This window comes from Phoenix dactylifera, unplaced genomic scaffold, assembly GCF_009389715.1.
Source record: "Phoenix dactylifera cultivar Barhee BC4 unplaced genomic scaffold, palm_55x_up_171113_PBpolish2nd_filt_p 000445F, whole genome shotgun sequence".
In the NCBI taxonomy this organism is placed as follows: Eukaryota; Viridiplantae; Streptophyta; class Magnoliopsida; order Arecales; family Arecaceae; genus Phoenix; species Phoenix dactylifera.
In genome coordinates this window covers 262,936-282,541 of record NW_024067878.1, presented here as the reverse complement: position 1 = coordinate 282,541, position 19,606 = coordinate 262,936, and the positions used below count along the sequence as shown (strand labels likewise).

Sequence of the window (19,606 nt, the reverse complement as noted above, 5' to 3'; positions counted from 1 at the left end):
AAGGTAAGGTTTTGAAATGAATTCAAATATCTAGTTATTTAGTATATCCAAAATTGAAGGGTATGAGTCAGTAAATTCTGAAAATTAAAGCTCCCCCTTTCATTTGAAATTATATAAGCCTTCAAATCATACAATCAATTGTTTGGCTTATATATCTTTAATAAATTTGCTTTCTTAGAATTTCAGATTCTTTCCCTCAACATGTGAATTCAATTTTGTTTAAACTTTGTTCAAGTTTTCTTAATTTTCTTTTAATGTTGTAAACTTGAACTTAAGTTCTTAATTATAGAAAAAAAAATCTGACGATTTGTTCTTGAATATGATTCAACTAATCTCCGAATATCCCATGAATAGATTCTGGAGATTACTCCTTGAGGAGCCCCAACGGAGGAATAATGAACCTTCGAATCCACTAAGAACAAATCACATTTTGCTTAAAAATTTTCTTGTTTAGTGATTCCCTTTACTTGCAATTTTATCATATGTTCTCCTCCTTTTTGTCATCGTAGCAAAAAGGTGAAATATCAAAGAGTCAAAAACATATAAGAGTCATAGTTAATGAAACAAAAACATATGGTTTTCATTCATTGTAAGCTTAAATACATAAAAGATGTTCAGAAAGTACATAGTACTCAAAACACAAAAGGCACAAAATGCACAAGTTCTTAGAAAGACTTTTCAATTCATTGCAAGTATTACACAATTGAGTACAATGATTGAAAGTCCAAAAGGACTTCATATGATTTTCAAAAAAAAATACAAGTCTAGGAAGGTGAACGTCTGGAAGAAGATGAAGCTCCCAAATTTCTTCGCTGACACTCCAGAAGCAAACGAACTCCGTCAGAGATATTTCCCAGTTGCTGAATAATTTCTGAAGTAGCCCTATTGTGGGTTTGGGTCAGCTGGTTTACACCATCTATGTTCGCGTCAAGCTTGTGGATAACAGCGTTTGCTACTCTTTCAGCTCCTTGATTTAGACTCAGCAGCTCAAATCTTACTGACTCTTGCATCTGCTTTGTTTTTTCCTTAGTTTCTGAGAATCTCATATATTGACCCCGAATAAGACTTCTCAGACTAGATAGTTCCTCCTTGACTTTAGCAATCATCACACTGCTACAGTGGAGGGGGTCAGATCAGTGGAGGGTGTACTAGTGGTACTCCTGAGTTCTCTCAAAATGCCATCCCTCAGAGCTCTAAGTTGCTCACCACTAAGCCTAATCTCAAAGGGCTGCTGAGATGGTGGCACAGTGGATGAGGGTCCAGCAGTGGATGAAGGGCCAGCAGTGGATGGGAAGGTGGAGGGATCTGCGGAGATATCCGGTTCAGGTTGAGAAGTGGGAGAGTGAGGAGCAGTGGGGTCAGATGGTATGGTAGAGGAACTCTTTCTAACCCAAATACCCTCAACCTTGTGGAAATCCATTCGGTGGAGAGTCCCCTCGTTCATATAATCAGTGTAACGAAGTGAACAAGAGGGTTCCCCCTCAAGGATAGGAACCTCTAACTCCCTAAGGATCAAGGTGAAGAGCATACCATAGGGAAGACTCAGTCTAGGTTTATCTAAAGGTTCACAAATATAACTGCAAATAAGTTTAGGAAAGTTGAGAGGGACGTCATGTAGGATGTTGAACATGATAGCTAAGTCTTTCTCAGAAATAAAGTCAAATCTACCCGTTTTAGGAAGACAGTGCAAGAAATTATACTAAGTAGGAGACGCATATCAGCGGAGAGCTGATTTGCGAAAACCTACTCAATGGGGGACTGGGGTGCTCTCCCTAGAATGGCCGTAAGGGCCTCAGACCTATCAGTAGGGTGAGTGGGAGCTATACCCTCACGAGAGAGGTGGAAGACTCGTGCAATGAGGTCCTCCGAGATGGAAATAGGGACATTGGCTACCCTCCCTTGTATACCGCCGCCACCCCGTGTGACGGTGCCATAGAATTTTCGGACTAACCCTGGGTATGGAGGAAGATCAAGGGAACAAAAGTAATCTAGACCTTGAGCCCTAAGATGTGCCCTAAGGTGAACCCTTCTTAGGAGAGGAAGTCAAAATCGACTTTCCTTCCGGTAGAGACAACTCTCCCGGCGCACGAGCGCGAGAAAACCGACCGAGGCGAGGAGGAAATCGGAGGTGGTGATCTCACGGGTTCATTCCTCGTCTTGGACCGTCTCTCGGCGCCGCTCGCAACAAGAGGCCTCTTCCGGCAAGGTACAGTGGCTTTCCTAGGCATCCCGACCTACTAAAAGAAGGAGAGACGTGAAATGGGAGAAAAATCAGAGGAAAAATGAAGGGAGGAGGCGGAGACGACCGGGGGAGACGACTCGAGGGTTTTGGAACACTGGCAGCCAAAAAGAAAGATTTGGAAAAAATTATTTCGTTTAGGGTTAAAAGACGGATACCCGACCTCGAGTCGACTTTTGAAAATTCGCGAGGCGACTCGCGCACGAGTCGACTCTCAGAATCATCCGAGTCAACTCGAACTCTGGCACATAGCCAAAATCTCAGTTAATACCGTGGCAAAAGAAAGATATGGTAATCTTTAAAGCTTAAGGAATGATTTGATGATCATAGACGTGGAATAATATATCAAACGTAAATTAATGATTAAAATCAATGAATGAGAGAAAAGAATCAAAGAAATGGATCAATCACTTCTAACCCTCTTCTAAGAGTACAAAATCGATCTTCACTCAAGAGTTTTATAAAGATATCAGCAAGTTGATCATCAGTACAAACAAATTCAAGCATCACATCACCATTAACACATGATCTCTTATGAAGTGATGTCTTATCTCAATGTGTTTAGTTCTTGAATGCTGAATTGGATTTTTAGTTAGATTTATGGCACTTATATTATCACAGTTTATGAAAATCTTATCTTGCTTTATGTCATAATCTTCAAGGTGTTGCTTGATCCACAAGATTTGAGCACAACAACTCATGGCAGCAACATATTCGGCCTCTGCCGTAAATATTGCAGCCGAGTTTTGTTTCTTGCTAAACCATGAGATTAAGTTTTCTCCTAAGAATTGACATGACCCGCTGGTGCTTTTTCTATCAAGTTTACAACCAGCAAAGTCAGAATCAGTATACCCTATTAAGTCTATACTTGATTCTTTAGAGTACCATAACCCTCTATCTTTTGTTCCTATTAAATACTTAAAAATTCTTTTAACTGCAATTAGGTGTGATTTCTTAGGATTAGATTGATATTTAGTACACATGCATACACTAAACATGATATCAGGTCTACTTGCTGTAAGATATAATAATGACCCGATCATACCTCTGTATAGCTTTTGATCTACTGACTTACCTGATTCATCTTTGTCTAGTTTGCATGATGAGCTCATGGGGGTGCCAATTGACTTGTTTCCATCCATATCAAATTTTTTTAGCATTTTCTTGATGTACTTAGCTTGATTGATGAAAATTTCTTTCTTAGATTGTTTGATTTGAAGTCCGAGAAAGTAGTTCAACTCTCCCATCATGCTCATCTCAAATTCACTCTGCATTAATTCAGCAAACTCTTCGCAAAGACGATTGTTAGTAGCACCGAAAATAATATCATCTACATAAATCTGCATTATTAACATATCTTTGTTCTTCTTTTTCAAAAACAATGTTGTATCAACATTTTCTCTAAAAAATTTATGATCTAATAGAAATGTGCTAAGTCTTTTATACCATGCTCTAGGAGCTTGTTTTAGAACATAAAGTGTTTTATTTAATTTGTAAACATGGTTAGGGTATTGATGATTTTCAAAACCAAAAGGTTGTTCTACATAAATCTCCTTATTAATATACCCATTTAAGAAAGCACTCTTTACATCCATTTGAAATAATTTGAAATTTTTAAAATATGCAAATGCTAGTAACAGCCTAATTGCTTCAAGTCTAGCCACAGGAGCAAAGGTCTCATCAAAATCTATACCTTCTTCTTGATTATAGCCCTTTGCTACTAGTCTAGCCTTGTTCCTAACCACAACTTCATTTTCATTAAGCTTATTTTTGTACACTCATTTAGTTCCAATTATTGAGTATTCAGAGGGTCTTTCAACTAAGTTCCATAAATTGTTTCTTGTAAATTGGTTAAGTTTCTCTTGCATAGCATTTATCCAATTTACATCATTTTCAGCTTCTTCAATGTTTTTAGGTTCTAAATATGATACAAATGAAAGATGATTATTTAAGTTCCTAAAAGAGGCTCTAGTTCTAACAGGTTGAGATAGATCATCTAAGATTAACTCTTTAGGGTGACCGTAAGCATACCTCCAAGCCTTTGAAACCCATTATCAGCAATTACCTCTTGGCTTGTTGAAGTCTCTTCAATTTGCTTCGATTCATCCTCTTGTAAGGTCATGTCATCCATCTTTTCTTCAAGTATCCCTGCATTATCATCCAAAGCTACTTTCTTGCTAGAGAAAGCATCATTAATCTCATCAAAAATAATATGAATAGATTCTTCAACAACAAGAGTTCTTTTGTTGAAGACTCTATATGCCCTACTTGATGTAGAGTATCCCAAGAAGATACCTTCATAAGATTTGGAATCAAATTTGCCTAAATTATCTTTACTATTATTATGAATGAAACACTTACATCCAAAAACATGAAAGTAGTTTACTTTGGGTTTTCTATCTCTCCAAAGTTCATAAGGTGTTTTCTTTATAATTGGTCTCAACAAAACTCTATTTAGAATATAATATGATGTGTTAATAGCTTCAACCCAAAAGTACTTTGGGAGATCATTTTCACACAACATGGTCCTAGCCATCTCTTCTAGGGTTCTATTCTTTCTTTCTATCACTCCATTTTGTTGTGGAGTCCTAGGTGCAGAAAATTATGAGTTATGCCCTTTTTACTACAAAATTTTTCAAAGAAATAATTTTCAAATTCTGTTCCATGATCACTCTTAATAGCTATAACTGAAGTATTTTTTACATTAGTTACTTTCTTATGGAATTTCTTAAATACTGAAAATGCTTCATCTTTATAAGCTAAAAATATGATCCATGTGTATCTAGAAAAATCATCTATTATCACAAGACCATACTTCTTTCCACCAAGGCTTGTGGTCCTAGTTGGTCCAAAGAGGTCCATGTGAAGTAGCTCAAGGGGTCTAGTAGTAGAAACACAGTTTATAGACTTAAAAAAGCTTCTAAATTGTTTGCCAAATTGGCATGCTCTATAAATTTTATTTTTCTCAAATTTCAGCTTTGGCAAACCAATCACAGAATCTCTTTTAATTAATTTAGACAGTATATCCATGCTTGCATGACCTAATTTACGATGCCATAACCAATTTTTCTCATTTAGCTTAGTATCATCAGCTACTAAGCAGCGGCTGTTTTTAGTAAGATCATCAAGATCTACTACATACACATTGCCACATCTTAGTCCTTTAAAAACTAGGCTATTGTCAATTGAATTGGTTATGATGCATGAAGATGACTTAAACAAAACATTAAAATCTCTATCACATAATTGACTAACACTAAGTAAATTATGCTTAAGACCATCTACAAACCGAACATTATCAACAAGGATTGAAGGTGTGATTTGTATTTTACCGATACCAATGATGTAACCTTGGTTATTGTCTTCAAAAGTCACTACACCTCCTTTCTTAGATTCTAGGGTGTAGAATTGCTCCTTGTCATCCGTCATGTATCTTGAGCAGCCACTATCCAAGTACCAACAGTGTTTATTGAGCTTGGCCGCAAGACACTCCTATACACAAAGAAATCAAGTAGTCTTAGGTACCTAAGTTTTCTTGTATCCTTCTAGGTTAGCTATGTTAGTTCCTTTTGGAATCCAAACCTTTTTAATCTTTCTTTTAGCTTCTATTTTTCTATAGTTGCATACATTAGCTTTATGTCCTATTCTATTATAACAAAAATAGATTACATCTTTAGCTTTACTTTCACTGGCTTTTATAAACAAGTTTTTAAGAAATTTTTGTTCTTTCTTAGGCTTATACCCTAACCCGGTTCTATTAAACACAGCTCTTTGATTATTAAGTATCATTTCTAGTTTTTCAGAGCTATAGGTAAACTTCTCAACAATAGGTTTATATTTTTCAAGTTCTTTAGTTAATTTCAAGTTTTCTTCATTCAATGATTTAACATTATTAATTGAATTATCTTTTAAAGTATGATTACTGTTTTTAAGTTCAGTAATTTTCTTAGTTAGTCTTTCTTTATCTTTAATTAGGGTATCAGTTTTTTGAGTTAGCAATTGGTTGCTTGTTTTAAGTTCTAAATTTTTTTTGACAATAGAGTCCTTATCCTTAATCAGTTTTTTAGTTTTATGACTGTAAGATTGATTAGTTAGCTTCAATTCTTTATTTTTAAAGATTATTGTCCTATATTCATCCATTAGTTCATTAAAAGCATCATACAATTCTTCAAAGGTAAAATCTAAATGATTTTCAATACTTACCTCATCCTCGTTGGCCATAAGATATATGTTGGCCTTCTCTTCTTGTTCTTCTTCTGATAATGAGTTGTCGGATTCTGTCCATGTAGTGAAGAGGGCTTTCTTCTTCTTGAATCTGCCCCCCTTTTTCAATATAGGGCAGTCAGCTCTGAAATGACTCGGCTTCGTGCACTCATAGCATCCGATTCTCTAATAATGTATCCGTTGGGATCGGAGTCGACTCACACAATCTAGAGTCGACTCGTCTGTTATTGGAGTCGACTCGCACTTTACTGGAGACGACTCTGCCACTATTCCAGATTTGAATTAAAGTGCATGCCTCATCCTGGGGTCGACTCGGACCAAACTGGAGTCGACTCGCCAACAGTTGGAGACGACTCAGGCACTTAGGGTCGGCTCATTCTCAGAATTCCAGAAATCCAACTTTCTATTTTTCTTCCTCGAGTTGACTCGGGTTTACTTGGATCGACTCGGCTGACTTGAGAGGCGACTCGAGATCTTCGGAAGACATCTCATTCTTAGAGACCGGAAAATTATTCTCTGTCTTTTGAACTGATCTGCCTTGGAGTTGACTCGGCTAACCTGGGGGTCGACTCTAAAACACTTGGAGTTGACTCGTTCATAGGATCTTCGAAATTGAGTCTCTACCTTTCAGGCTGTTTTCCTCTGGGAGTCGACTCGGACAAATTGGGAGTCACTCGGCTGATATGGGAGACGACTCGAAGTTTTCAGGAGTTGGCTCGCTGACAGGATCTCAAAAACTAACGTTCTGTCTTTTTGTCAGCTTTGCCGTGGAGTCGACTCGGGACCATCTGGAGCCGACTCGCCAAGCATCGGAGTCGACTCGCAACCTTTTGGAGTCGACTCGTTAACAGGATCCAAAATTCATCGTTCTGTCTTTCTGTCTATTCTCAGTCGGAGTCGACTCGAAGAGTTCCGGAGTCGACTCGGACTTGTGCCAGAAACTCCAAATGTGCAGCAGTCGACTCATAAGGTTCAGGAGTCGACTCGTGATGCAGACTTTGGTTCAACTAGAGTTCAATACTAAACCAAAATACTCTAAACCAAAGCTCAAGGCACTTAGACAGAATTTAATAAAGATTTTTCTGAAATACTAGATTGAATTCAATAGAACAACATAAGACATACTCAAATGCTTTGAGCTCATCAAAATCAATTAAGGATTTACTCAATCACTCCACAGTTTTCACTATAGACCTTACCGGAATGCACTATGGCTTCGTGAGTCGGTTTTCAACTATGGAAATAAATCTCTCAAACTATCTTATAATGAGAGCCAAAGATGTTGCATATAATTCCAAAAATGGCCCTAGTATAGTTGCCACTTTCTATGCAACTGCTTTTTTGACTTTCTTTTATAGTGGCATGATGGCATCTATACACTTGTCTTACCGAGAATAATATGATGATGATTATGCAGCATCCGACTAGAGACAATGTGATGATGACTACATTGTGTCCCACCGAGCATGGCAAAAAGCTTGTTGCTGTCTTTTCCATCCCGGTGAGCCAGAAAACTCGAAATTTTCCAAGGTTCTCTATTAATCGAGGTGGAGGATGATCTGCTAAGCTTGACTAGGTGGTGCCTAGATGCATATGCAGGTGTGTCATCAGTATTGGACTGATCGGAAAGGTGTTGGTCGAATGAAAGATAGAGAGTAGCATGGATTTAGGTGTCTTGACCTTCAATGACTTTCCATAACCACACCATCATTTAAAGAAAATGGGAATGGATGGAGGTATAGTACTAAGTGATAAGAGCACAAAAGTGCGATCTATACATCACTTAAATTAGTATTATTGCTAACAAATAATGATAAAATTGCCGCATTAATATTATATTTTTGTGGGGTACAGATGATCAGAAATCAAAGCTAAAATGCACATTGGGTTCAAAAAGATGCATCACTATAGGTGACCAGCCAACCGCATGGACGACCCCAGTTGCACACTAAAAGGAGGTCAAGTTCAGCGGTCCACTTCGTCGCAGCTTCATTTTCCCTTCCCAGCATCTCGTGCGACCCAGCTTCTTCTGCATCTTAGCCCATGCACCGACAGTCCGTCTTCTCCGCTTGTGAAGCTATCTTGCACCCGAGTTCCAACCAATCCCAAGCGTTCAAGCCCAGCCGGTCAGCATCCCATGAAGCATTTCATCCGCATCCGTGACCCAGCGTCCGCAACCATCCCGAGCATCTTCGCATCCCACGCGTCTCGGATTTCCTTCCTCCCAAGCTTCCACGTTCACAGAATCCCAGCATCCCCAGATCTTCAGCGGTCCACGTTCGAGCTCCTCACGAACGCACGCGTCTTCCGCCTCTTCCCAGCGATTTTCCAGCTCTTCCGTTCGCAAGCGTCTTAGCCCGTATCAGCTGCGATCCAGCCGTCCCGACTTCAGCCATCTGAGATTGCATCCAGAATCCCAGCATGCCACGTCCGTGAACCAGAATCTCCCGAGATCTTAGCTTCTGTGATCAGCTCCCAGCAAGTCCCGACTTCATCCCGGCATGCCACGTTCATCCGCGATGCATTCCAGCCGCATCCAACGCCTCCCAGCCATTCGCGAGCGTCTTCCCATCCGTCCACGTCCGAGCGCGTCCGCAGTCTCCCGAGATTCATCCTATCCATTCGTTACCACCGCGTGCGAGGAAAAGGGGGACTTGATACCTATCTCGGCTGGCAAACAGAGGGAGCTATATATCCCTCATTCGGAAGAAACAGAAGGTGGGGGCTCTCTCGGGTTCAAAGAAAAAAACAGAGGAGAGTCCCATTGAAGAAACAGGGGAGCCCCTGTTTTCGAAAAAGAAAAAAAAGAAAGAAAATGAAAGGGGGATTAATGTTTTCAATGAGTGGCTAATTTCTTAGGGAGGGTGATGGAGGAACCTTTGATGTATTGCTCTTTGAAGTAGACTCTAAACTTTTGCTTTCAATGGTTTATATTTATTGATATGTTCTTGATTCATGCGTAGTTATTTCATAGATAGATCTTTAATGGATTATGATTATTGATATATGGATTGCTTTAGTATTTGATTCGTCATAGACGTAGAAAGCACGACGGATGCTTAGAAATTGAGTTCATATGTTCATGAAACATATACTATGATTAGATCTATCCTACATTTAATCTTTAATCAAGAACCATAGAGTTTATTCCTTGGATGCAATATCATCAAGGGGGATTCCAGATCCCTACCATCTTTATTTCATTGAATTTTGTTTATTATTCTTTGCATTTAATTTCTAAAAACCAAAACATCATTTTAATCCACAAATTTATTTAACTGAAAATTACATCTAAAAATTACGCTAATAATCTATAGATTGTTCCCTGAGGATTCGACCTCGTACTTCCGAGATTTTACTACTTGTGCGATTCTCCTGCACTTGGGAGAACAATTTTATTTTTGCAACAAGTTTTTGGCGCCGTTGCCGGGGAATGGCTGATTTATTAGTATATTTTTAGAGTTAATTTTTAGTTGATTTGTTAGTATTTTTCTTTTGAAAAAAAAAAAATTGAATCTTTATTGCTGTTTTTTTATTCCCTGCACAGTCTGCATCAAACTCTGATATCTGAGTAATCCACCGTCTGATTGCACTCAAATTTCGTCATCTGCTGTAGGACACATGTTTCTTTCATCTGAACGGTCTGATTGATATTATAAGCTAGTTGGGGGGTGTGATGAGAGCACAAAAGTGCGATCTATACATCACTTAAATTAGTATTATTGCTAACAAATAATGATAAAATTGCCGCATTAATATTATATTTTTGTGGGGTACAGGTGATCAGAAATCAAAGCTAAAATGCACATTGGGTTCAAAAAGATGCATCACTATAGGTGACCAGCCAACCGCATGGACGACCCCAGTTGCACACTAAAAGGAGGTCAAGTTCAGCGGTCCACTTCGTCGCAGCTTCATTTTCCCTTCCCAGCATCTCGTGCGACCCAGCTTCTTCTGCATCTTAGCCCATGCACCGGCAGTCCGTCTTCTCCGCTTGTGAAGCTATCTTGCACCCGAGTTCCAACCAATCCCAAGCGTTCAAGCCCAGCCGGTCAGCATTCCATGAAGCATTTCATCCGCGTCCGTGACCCAGCGTCCGCAACCATCCTGAGCATCTTCGCATCCCACGCGTCTCGGATTTCCTTCCTCCCAAGGTTCCACGTTCACAGAATCCCAGCATCCCCAGATCTTCAGCGGTCCACGTTCGAGCTCCTCACGAACGCACGCGTCTTCCGCCTCTTCCCAGCGATTTTCCAGCTCTTCCGTTCGCAAGCGTCTTAGCCCGTATCAGCTGCGATCCAGCCGTCCCGACTTCAGCCATCTGAGATTGCATCCAGAATCCCAGCATGCCACGTCCGTGAACCAGAATCTCCCGAGATCTTAGCTTCTGTGATCAGCTCCCAGCAAGTCCCGACTTCATCCCGGCATGCCACGTTCATCCGCGATGCATTCTAGCCGCATCCAACGCCTCCCAGCCATTCGCGAGCGTCTTCCCATCCGTCCACGTCCGAGCGCGTCCGCAGTCTCCCGAGATTCATCCTATCCATTCGTTACCACTGCGTGCGAGGAAAAGGGGGACTTGATACCTATCTCGGCTGGCAAACAGAGGGAGCTATATATCCCTCATTCGGAAGAAACAGAAGGTGGGGGCTCTCTCGGGTTCAAAGAAAAAAACAGAGGAGAGTCCCATTGAAGAAACAGGGGAGCCCCTGTTTCCAAAAAAGAAAAAAAAGAAAGAAAATGAAAGGGGGATTAATGTTTTCAATGAGTGGCTAATTTCTTAGGGAGGGTGATGGAGGAACCTTTGATGTATTGCTCTTTGAAGTAAACTCTAAACTTTTGCTTTCAATGGTTTATATTTATTGATATGTTCTTGATTCATGCGTAGTTATTTCATAGATAGATCTTTAATGGATTATGATTATTGATATATGGATTGCTTTAGTATTTGATTCGTCGTAGACGTAGAAAGCACGACGGATGCTTAGAAATTGAGTTCATATGTTCATGAAACATATACTATGATTAGATCTATCCTACATTTAATCTTTAATCGAGAACCATAGAGTTTATTCCTTGGATGCAATATCATCAAGGGGGATTCCAGATCCCTACCATCTTTATTTCATTGAATTTTGTTTATTATTCTTTGCATTTAATTTCTGAAAACCAAAACATCATTTTAATCCATAAATTTATTTAACTGAAAATTACATCTAAAAATTACGCTAATAATCTATAGATCGTTCCCTGAGGATTCGACCTCGTACTCCCGAGATTTTACTACTTGTGCGATTCTCCTGCACTTGAGAGAACAATTTTATTTTTGCAACACTAAGCTATGGTAGAAAGATGTAGCACTAGGCTAAGTTGTAGTACTAGGCTACGATAGAAAGCTAAGTTATGCTTACTTGTAGAATAATTGACTAAGATAAAGATAAAGATAAAGTGATTGGATGATTTTCGAAGGATCCTTAACATAATACAATTTCACTTATTTATACTAGTACATAATAATTACCTTAATTATTATAATTGTCCATTCCGATAGTTGCTTCTTACTTCTGGTCTCCACTCCTGGTAATTCTGGTAACTGTCGTTAACCGTCTCCCTACTACATACTGTCACAATCATTCTGCAACTCCTAGACCAATAACCATGCCTTACTGGCCTTCAATTTATCTTGACATAGCCTATGTTGACCGTCTCCCCTTATTTGGTCTATAAAGAAATTTTCTATTTTGAGAATCTATGACCGTTATGATTGCTTAGTCTTTTGCCGACCATCTTTCTCGATCAAGACTCGACCTTTCAACCTACTAATCTATATTATGATAGAATTTATGACTCTATCTGTTCGGCTCGGGTCTCTACCCTTTGTGTGATTTTCTCAATCAAACTCTATCTAATCTTGACAAAAGTTACATGACTCTCACCTACTTTGATCGATCAAATGTAATTCATATGGTGTTTGCTTTTGATTACTAGCTGGATTGTTGAAATATGATGTAAACAAGAACTATTCATAATATTTTAGAAAGTCATGTACACAAAGAAAAATTTTGTGAAAAAACTTATTCCGGTAAAAAAGGAAAAAATATTTCATTCCTCATATTATTTTCACATGCATGAAAAAATCAAAATTAAATTAAAATTCAGTGGGACGCCGTATAATAATTTGAGGAAGTTGTGTAAAAAAAGAAAAAAATTATGAAAAAAATTCGTAAAAGAGAATAAAATTTTCCATATTTCCCTCCATGCACAAAAAAGTCGAAATAATTCAAATTTGATTGGGACTCTTCTTAATTATTTTAGAAAGTCATGTAACAAAAGAGAAAATTTTCTCATCTTTTCCTCTATGCACAAGAAAAAAGAATATAGCTTTACTTTTGAAATCGATAATTATTTTAAGAAGCTGTGTAAAAAAAATTCTACATATTTTTCTCTACATGAAAAATTTTGAAATAAATTCAAACTTGGGTTCTTTATCGTAGCAATCGAAGGAAGTAAGGGACCAAAAAAAGCCTTGTCTCGCATTTGAAGTGCTAGTCCATGCCACGACGATCAAAACAATTGGAAGGATTAGTATTGTGTTATTTTCCATTGTTCCTTCAATTATTTGCTCTTTCTTATAATGGGGAATAGTTGAAGTGCAGTAGGTATAAATTGAAAGTGTTTGGAGCTTGAAACTTAATTGTTGCAACTAGGAGTGAGTTTTTCCATGGATACTATGTGAATAGCCAAAATGGACTATTTTTTATATGACATGGTGAATTCAATAAATAATTATATTTTTAAATTTTCATTATCTTCTTGTGCATCGTGCAAGTATGATTCTAGTAGGCAACTAAATAGATAGATAGGCTTGTTTATCAGTTTAATATATATTTTTATCAGCTCCTTATTTGTTGATATGTTCTTATTAGATACGTGGGTTATCAATTTGCTATGATATTAAGTTAATTTTTGGAAAATTTATAGAGGCACCCTCTCATCATAGGGCCTATCTCATATATCACCCTCTCGATTTTAAAAAGTTTCAAACAGATCCCTCAAGTATGCATATTATTCCAAGCTGGTTCTTCCTTTTATCTCCATTAATACAATGGTGTCATATGACTATTATATGGTAGCATAAAATTGTATTATGACCAAACCACCTTTCGTATCATAAAAAGATCCACCATTGGATCACCCATAGCACTGTGGTGTCAGAACTCATCTTCCTTTATGCAAATCCACCATTGGATCATCCATCGCACAGATCTCAAAGTGCTCCAAATTTTTTTATTTATCCACTTGCCTAGATCTCAAAGCAACTAGTGCATGAACAGGATCATCCATCCACCTGCACAGATCATAAATCAACTAGTGGGTGATCTAGATTATTCATCTGCTTGCACAAATCTTAAAATGACTATATGGATGATACAAGTTATTTATCCTTCTGCATGATCTCGAGCAACTAGTGGATAATCAGGATTATTTATCCATCTGCACAATCTCAAAACCTAGATTATTCATCCATGTGCATAGATCTCAAAGTCAAGTGGATGACCAGGATTCGCACAAATAAGGAGATGAGGGAGGGCTTCTCCTCCACCCCAGCCACCATTGATGGGGGGCTCCTGGCTATCCAAGATCCCAATGCCGCTAGAGCCAAGAGGGCGGGGGCTATGGATGGTTCGAGCCTAAGAGATCGAGGATTTGGTGGGGTGAGAATGGATCGGGGCGACTTGAGAGGTTGAAACTAGGCCATGCCAGAGATCATCAAGGTGAAATTCAAAGCTGGAGATCAAGAGATTAGGGAAAATTAGGGTTTGGGGAGGAGGGATTCACCTTGGACTTTGAAAGGAATCTCAAAGTAATCGGTGGATGATCAAGATCATTCATTTATCTGCACAAATCTCAAAGCCTAGATTATTCATCCATCTGCATAGATCTTAAAGCCTGGTGGATGACCTAAATTCATGTGAATAGGGAGACAGGGGAGGGCTTCTCTTCCACCTTAACCACCATTGACAGGGGCTCGGAGATCCCAATGCCACCAATGAAGGTGAAAGGATTGGGAAGTTGTGGATGGTTCAAGCCCGAGAGATTGAGATTTGGCAGGTGAGAATGGATCGGGAAAGCCAGAGAGGTTACAACTAGGTTATGCTAGAGATCATTAAGGTGATATTTAGAGTCAGAAATCGAGAGATTAGAGAAAATTAGGAAGAAATTAGGGTTTGGGTGGGTGGGGAGCCCTAGACTTTGGGGAAAAGAGAGGGATTCACCACAAATAGGGGAGCGGTGCGTCGGTGCTGCTGGTGCTGCCGTGAGAAACTCATTGATGTTGCCATGTATGCTCTCCGCTAGCCACTAGCAACATGGAGGAAGAGGAAGAAAAGGAGAATAGATGATTTGAGTGGAAGGAGGAGATGATGCTTGCATAGATTTCAAAGCAATTGCAGATGATCTAAATATCCATCCGCTTGCATAGATCTCAAAGCAACCATGGATGATTTGAATATTTATCCACGTGCAAAGATCTCAAAGCGATCAGTGGATGATCAGGATGAGTTACCCACTGCATAGATCTCCAAGCAATCTAGATATTCATCTGTGTGCATAGATCTCTAGGCAACTACATGAATGATCTAAGTACTTATCCACCTCTACATATATCAAAGTGATCAATGGATGATTGGATTATTCATCCTTTTGCATAGCCCTCGAAGTAATCCAAGTATTCATCTACTTGTACATATCTCAAAAGCAACCATATGGATAATTTGAATATTCATCTGTCTGCATAGATCTCAAAGCAATAAATGGGTCATCAAGATTATTTATCCACCTATACATATCTTAAAAAGATGTTGGAATGGGCTAAAAGAGAAGGCATTTTTTCTCAATTGAAACGACATGCTAATATTGTCCACTAGTTGAGAAATTAAAGGATCAATTTGGATCAATTTAAAAACTTGAAGTATCCATTTGAAACTCTTAAAGTTGAGGGGTTACCTTTGGGATTTATCCAAAAATTGAGGGGGGTGTTCTATAATTTTTTCTTTCCCTTTTTTTTTTTGGGGGGGGGGGGGGGGGGGGGGGGTGCGGGAAGAGCTCATCATGATGGCAAGCGTCACTGTGCCAAAAGTTGCACCGAAACTTTTGTAAGATTTTCTAGCCTTGCACAACACCAGACGACCCATCCGATCAGCCTATTTACAATCCATACACCAAGGAACCGTCACTCAAAGTAATGCGGAGCAAAACACACCAGAATATAAAGAGAATCATTTTAACTCTTTATTGAAATTCCAAAGCAACAGAGATACAAAGAAATAAGAGATGCCCCAAGTCTCTCATGGTCTCGCTCTAGGAGACACACGCACAATGTTTGCCCAAGGAGCCTACAAGTTAGGCTATTCATAGACATGCGGTGGACAACTCCCCCAACCGCTAGGAACTTTTCAAAACCGTTGCAAACTGCGTAGTTTGAGTCTTGGACAGGAGCAACCACATACAACTATAGTAAGGTGGTTTGGACAACCATTAGAAACTATTTGGCAGGTTAATCTACCTGCCTGCACCTGGGCACCTGTGCGCCTAGGCGCCTAGACGATAGCATGCCCACGGGCCAACGCACGTGCCCGCTCGCCTGTCTGTGCACTTGCGTGCTGGCCTGCGCGCCCACCTGTGCATCCGCACGCCTACTAGCTCGTGCCCTTGCGGCCAGCACATGGCGCGCTCACGTGCCTGCATGCTTATGCTCCTACTGCCTGTGGCCTGCGCACCCGCAACCTGCATGCTCAAAAGTTCTGCGAGTCTTGGCCAAGGATGTGCTTGTTTGAGCCTGGCGTGCGTACCCACTTGTCCCAGCGCGCAGATGCTCGCACCTATTCATCCATACCTTTCAGGCGCCTTGGCCCAAGTTCATGTATGCCTGCATCTCATCCGGCCATTCAAGCACTCGACCAAACCAATAATATTTTACTACAATATGGCTCTAAGCCACATTCTCATCCACTTAGATTAAAATGCACCAGCCCATGCCAACCTATGCAAGCCCCTTGCGGAAATTTGACAGCATGCGACCAGGGCTCTCATGCTTTGCCCATCCGCTACACTACCACATTGAGCATGGTGCAACCCTACTGAAAAACCCTCAAAAGAGCAAAAAGAAAAGAACTTAAGGGTAGGGTTGGACTAAGGGAGAGGAAGAGGGAGAGGAAGAAAGAGAGGCTGTCGGAGGCCAGAAAAATGCGGAGGTGGGGCTCCGCTTCGATCTCCTGTTTCAAACGAAACAGAGGTCTGAAAGGGGCCCCTAGATGTGGGCATTGGGCCGGGCCGAGTGGGCATTGGGCCTGGCTGCCCACGGCCCGGCACGAAGCGGGCCGTGCTTACTACAGTAACGGGCCGTGCTAGGCACGGCTTATAAAAAGGGGTCGGGCTGGGTTAAGAATTTCTGGCCCGCGAGCCGAGCCCGGCACGGCCCATAAGGGTTTGGTCTGGCACGATTCGTGAACCAAGCACGAATTTATAGGATTCCAATTTTTTTCCCCAAAATACCCCTCAAATTAGCCATTTTATGGCAGTTGGGAGGGGCAAAATGGATAAAAAGCCACAAATAGCCGTTATGGGCCAAAAAAATAGCCGTTATGGGCCACCCATAATGGCTTTTTTTTTGGGACAGACAGCACGGGCCTAGGGCCGTGCCGGGCTTAGCCTTTAGATTAAGCGGGCCGTGCCAGGGACGGCCCGTTTGGTCTGTGGCCCGGTGGGCCTGGGCCGGGTCGGGCCCGGCACGGCCCAATGCCCATCTCTGGGGGCCCCTTTTATTTTTGCAGATTTTAAATTAAAGTCAGCAAACCTATTACTGACTTCACTTAATTTTTTTTTTATTTAAGTGAAGTCGACAATGAGTTTGCGTACTTCAACTTAAAATCTGTAAAAATAAAAAGAATCTCATTCAGGCCCCTGTTTTGAATGAAATATGAGACTGGAGGCGGAGCTCCGCCTTCATGCCTCCCCGGCCTCCATCTTCTCCGCATGGAGGCTTCTCAGCTGTCGGTTGGCCCCAGCCAACCCCTCTTTTCTTTTCTCTCTCTATCTTTCTCTCCCGCTCTCTCTCTCTCTCTCTTTCTTTCTTATTTTTTATCTTCTACGTCTCCTCTACTATACCGGTATAGGTCCAGCGTAGCATGGTGTGGGTCCGTATCAATTTGCTAGTAAACAATTAGTATGGTGTCCAGTATTAATTCTGTCGTTATTGGGTTTGACCGTGCCAGCAAGTCAACCTGAATGGGGGTTAGGCGCTGCAAGGGCCTTCCAGACCCAAATGGCCAGGCCACTCGTTCAAAGCCTGTGTCCGTCTAGTGTGTACTTAATTCCTACTAATTTGAGCAAATTATCCTTCAAAATTTTATCACTGTCCCGGACCCACCCCTTAACCCCCTCTCCGCCCTTGGCTTTCCTCGCGTCCTATTTAAGGCGGCGAGGTCGCCCACCGTTTCATGCCCTAGAAGTGCTGCCGTGAGCGACCCGAAGCAAACAGTGGAGAAATAAGGAGCGCTCGGGTAGAAGAAGCCTCCCCAGAGAACCAGAGAGAGAAGGGTCGAAGATGCCGGACTACGGGGAGAGATACGAAGGCAACGGCGACGGATACACCGACTATGGAGGGGCCTCCCCTCCGCCGAAGACCAGCGGCTTCGACGACTTCGGTGATTCCAGATCGCAGGTCTCCCTCGCCTCCAAACCCTCTATTTCTCAGTTTAATCGCTCTTTTCTTGCTTTCCGTCCATTTCTGCGAATGAAAGCTATAAGATTTGGTAGAAAGACGCGTTTTCGGTTGAATTTTTCTCATATTTGATGTTGTACAATTGTTGCTGGAAATTGAGTTGCAAGTATTCAAGGTTTTGGCTGGAAATGGTTTACATCTAGGTCTTTTCGGACCCCTCCAGAGAAATTGTTAAATATTAGGGTTTTTGCCGCGAATTTCAGTGGTATCAGGATATTTTGTCTATTGAAGTTTGTTTTTAATTTACTTGCCCTGCTTGCGTTAATTGGAAGGCTGGAGTTTGGATTTTTTTTTTTAAATCGTTTTGTTTTGTTGTTGATTTGCAGGAGAACCAAGATATTTTTTTTTGAATGATATTCCGGATTGGGCTTGTGAGGATGTTGGAGTTTTTGCGATTTTCTGGAGACTACTTGTTTTGAGCTTACTTAATTTTTTTTTTTTTTCCTTAGAAAATAATTTTGGAAGCCAATTTCCTTATCTAGCAACCAGCTTTATAAGCTGGAGATCATGGTTTGTTGCATTCTGCTGTATCTTTTTTTATATAAAAAAGAACTTGTTTTATCTGTGCTCAGCAAAGATTGGTTGGTTGCTTTTTGAATGATGTGTTTTTTGGTATTCGTCAAGCTTGTGTTTTGATTCAGCTTCACTAACACCATCCCGTGTTTGCAGTATGGTTCTCATGAACATGAAAAGGGGTCCTTACAAAGCAGAGACAGGGATAGAGAAAAAGAGAGGGACAGGGATAGGGAGCGTGACAGGGATAGGGGTCGTGACAGAGGTAGAGATAGGGAGAGGGATAGGGATCGTGATCGCCAGCACAGAGACCACAGGGACAGAAGTGAAAAAAGTGATCATGGGCGAGACAGATCTGATGATCATGGCCGTCATCGTAGCCGAGACTATGACAGGTATACAGCTTTACAATTTATCTCTTGCATGCATTGTAACATAATACACTTTTCATAAGACACAAAAAAGTGAAAGGAATGGATTTCCATGTCCTCCTGTTATGCATTGAAATGCAATGGACATTGTAGTTAATAAAATTAAGATAAAGCAATGGGCTTTCAATCATGAGTATCTTGCACAGGTTTAGCATTATCTTATGCATACATTATTGTTATTATTCATTTTAGCAGTGAAGGCTGTTTGCATCATAAATTATTGGTTGTCTTGTCCAAGAATAGATTTAAATATGTAACAATCAGTATTTGTAAATGGTTGATGTATGAGCTACCTTTTGCATTAGTAAATATGCAAACAACTACTTTTTGGGTTAGTGAATATGCAAGATACACTTAATAATGTTCCCTCTTTGGTATAATATTTTTTAAAATTATTTGGAGTACATCATGGATCCA

At 40.4% G+C, this 19,606-nt stretch overlaps 1 protein-coding gene across 4 annotated transcripts in view; it reads left to right on the top strand.

Moving 5' to 3' along the window:
- Positions 1-17,953: 17,953 nt before the first annotated feature.
- The window catches only part of LOC103698299 (splicing factor U2af large subunit B), a 28,743-nt gene continuing 27,090 nt past the window's right edge, over positions 17,954-19,606 (top strand). For 3 of the 4 annotated variants that reach the window (XR_005508289.1, XM_039118912.1, XM_039118911.1), the window contains exons 1-2: positions 17,954-18,185; positions 18,915-19,153. Coding sequence is in view for 2 of the 4 variants with exons in the window: in XM_039118912.1 (XP_038974840.1) it covers positions 18,069-18,185; positions 18,915-19,153 (356 nt within the window). In the remaining 2 variants the exon portion in view is untranslated. Of the gene's footprint in view, positions 18,186-18,914; positions 19,154-19,606 lie in introns of those variants that run through there. The other variant, XM_039118914.1, reaches the window with a different exon arrangement.